Source organism: Loa loa (genome assembly GCF_000183805.2).
Source record: "Loa loa unplaced genomic scaffold supercont3.352, whole genome shotgun sequence".
NCBI classification, from domain to species: Eukaryota; Metazoa; Nematoda; class Chromadorea; order Rhabditida; family Onchocercidae; genus Loa; species Loa loa.
This window is the reverse complement of record NW_018108532.1, coordinates 64,971-68,076: the sequence shown is the minus strand read 5'-3', so window position 1 is coordinate 68,076 and position 3,106 is coordinate 64,971. Positions and strand designations below refer to the sequence as shown.

General features: G+C 20.9%; 1 protein-coding gene across 1 annotated transcript; it reads left to right on the top strand.

The window, feature by feature from the left end:
- Positions 1-206: 206 nt before the first annotated feature.
- LOAG_13702 (hypothetical protein) lies at positions 207-1,720 on the top strand (the record flags this gene model as incomplete). Its single annotated transcript, XM_020448715.1, has 4 exons — positions 207-343; positions 896-1,031; positions 1,567-1,650; positions 1,688-1,720. Coding segments are annotated over 4 exons (390 nt in total), but the record flags the coding sequence as incomplete, so codon positions are not given.
- Between the last annotated feature and the right edge of the window lie 1,386 nt (positions 1,721-3,106).

Here is a 3,106-nt window from a genome sequence, read left to right as displayed (position 1 = left end):
CAAATCATTTTATCATCATACTTTACATAATTAAAATAGATGAGATGATACTTTGACATGAATGTTTAATTGGAACTTGAAATATTAATACTAAATAACTAAGGTAAATCGTATTTGTATTGCATGAAACTTCGCTATCAATTTTTATATTATTTTACAAATAAATCTTAAATTTATTAATTTCACATTTTAAATTTTGATTATAGGAAAGGTATGGTATAGGTGATTGCAAAATAGCAGAGAAATTTTTGGAAATGATTCAAGAGCATAATTTATTAGATAATGATAATAATCTTCATATCCTAGAAGCATTATTTATTTCGCTAAGAACACAATCACACAGGTAAATCAATCATTTATTGATTTCAAATTAAAATTAATTTGAAATATTAAACGTTTTATAAGTATTCAATGAAATTAATATTAACAAGCAAGCAATTATAATATAGATTTGAAGTTTTTCGAAAAACTTTTTCTAAGTTTTCAAATTTATTAAAATTAATTTCAGGTATTAAACATTCTATAAAATTAATGTTAATTGTTATATAGAAATTTTTAAATTAATTTTAAATTAAAAAAAAAGAAAATTTTTGATTATTACGAAAGTCTAACCGGTGATGAAAAGAAGGAAGCTAGTGGGAAGCTTCGAAAAGGCATATATCCATTTAGATGGATATATGCTAGTACAATAGATTAAAACTACTAATTCATTAATAATTTATTAATTTAAAAAAAAGAAGAAAAGTCTTTACAGACAAAATTATGATGTATTCTGGGAATATGTTTTAATAAATGCTTTAAATTTATTTGATAATTTACAAAGAGATTCTGATTCTGCTTTTTTTTTTTGTTTTTGTTTTTTTTTTACTTATTAAATTTGATCAAAGTATTGTAGTTATGTGGAAAATTTCGTAAAATTAGATGGTAATGAACATTTGAAAAATTTATTGAGCGAATGTTCACGACGATCCGGATTGGAACAACATGCAACTGCTATATTGCTTTGCTTTCGAGCTCTTCTTAATTCAACGGTATTTTTTGTTTTTCCAAAGATAAGTAGCAACTTTTGTTTTTGAATAAAAAAAAAAAAAATTACATCAAAGATAAGTTAGATAAATATCTTACAGAAATCAAATATAAAAAATCAATTTTCATTCTCTGGAAAAAATTTGAAATTGAATTTAAAAAAAAAAAATAAATAAATGACGCTAAATCTAATAGTTTTGTTTAGCTTTTTTATTGATTGTAATTTCACCAATAAAATGGCAATGTGTTTCCAACTAAAATATACTTTAATTATTGGATATGATGTGTAGAAACTTTTCCTTTTTATTTTCCTATTAATTGGAATTATTCAAATGTTATATGAAGTTTTCTATTTAAATTTCAACGACGCATTTATAAAATCTAAAAATCCAAAAAAAAAAATTGGCGAAAAAGTTTGAAAGATGGAAAAAAAAATCTAATTGAATAATTTAAAAAAAAAAAGAATTTTCTAATTAAATAAATAGGCTATATAGTTAAGTTAATATAGTAAAATTTTTTTTTTTTTTTTTTTTTTTTTAGATTGGCCGATTAGCTGTTTTATCATCGGATGCGACACTTTGTGTCATTGCATCGTCTACTTGTCTTCAAAGTGCCAAATGCAAGGTTTATATTATTTTCCTATCTTCTGGAATTTTTTCAGATCTTACCGTTTTTTTTTTTTGATAAAATATAAGAAAGATTTTTCTATTTGTAATAAACATTTAACTGATAATCTAACAAATTTATTAATTCTTACGATTATCAGTGATCTTAAAATGATTCAATTCTGATCACATTTCATCTCATATAGTAATAATAATAATATTTCCTAAAACAAAAAAAAAAAAGAGAAAATGATCAGATTTTTAAAGGTGGAAAATATTAATTGAAGCTATCATTTGATAATAAGTCTGTAATAAAAGCAAAAAAAAAAAAGAAGATTCAAATATTTTTTAAATGGAATGCTAAAATAATCTAGAAATTTTCATATTTCCTTTCAAAAATTTGAACTATACAATTTTTAAAAAGCTTAAATAATTGAAGTTTAAATAGAAATGCTTGGGATTTAAATAATTTTAGTTTATTTGTTTATTACAAGAAATTTTATCGATTACACAAATAAGGTATTTGTAATAAACTTTTTAATTTTATAATAAATTAAGTAATTAATGGTTGTATAATTATGTTGTCTGTCACTCAATGATATGTGCCGCCTTAAACAATTGTCTTTTTTTTTTTGAAAAACAATTAACAAAAATTGTTTTAGAATTTTAATGAAAAAAATTTTTTAAATTTTAATAAAACTAATTTTTTCCACCTTTAAATATCATTATTTCCTTTTTTTTCTTTTTTCTTCTCCCGAATAAACAAAATTACTTTATTCGTTTAAATTTGAAATGACTGAAGTTTTCATTTTGCAAAAAATTTATTGTTATTGTAATAATGTTTCGTTATAATACAATAACTTTTCTTTTTCAATATTTCGATTTTTATTTTTAATTTTTATTTTTTTTTACGTTTTTTTTTAAATTACATTGACATCGTAAATACATAGTAATACAATATTTTGAAATGAATAATTTCCGATGACTTCAAAATTATTGAAAAAAAATTTTTTAAAAATTTTATTTTCGATTTAAAATTTTTCCATTTAAAATGTTTCATTTCTTAAACTAAAATTTCCATTTTTGTTGCTTTTTTTTCACTTTTTTTTCTTTTATTTTTATTTTCTTTTTTAAAAAATTGTTTTGATAGCAAAATTAGATTACATCGCAATTTGGAAAGATAAATAGGATTGATAGATGAATGGACATTCCAAACATTTTGTTGATATAAGGTCATTCGTCAATGTCCAGTACATATTGCAAATTGTTGTAACAGTAGTAATAATCAATGTTGGAATGCAAAATCAACCTATTCTACTTCTTTATTTTATATTACACAGCAAAAATTTATCAATTGAAAAATTTAATCATTAAAAAAGTAAAATTAATTACCTTAACATTAAAGATACTAAAAAAAAAATGAAATAATAAACCAGAAATGAGTGGAAAATTTTTTTTTTCTAGTTATTTTAAAA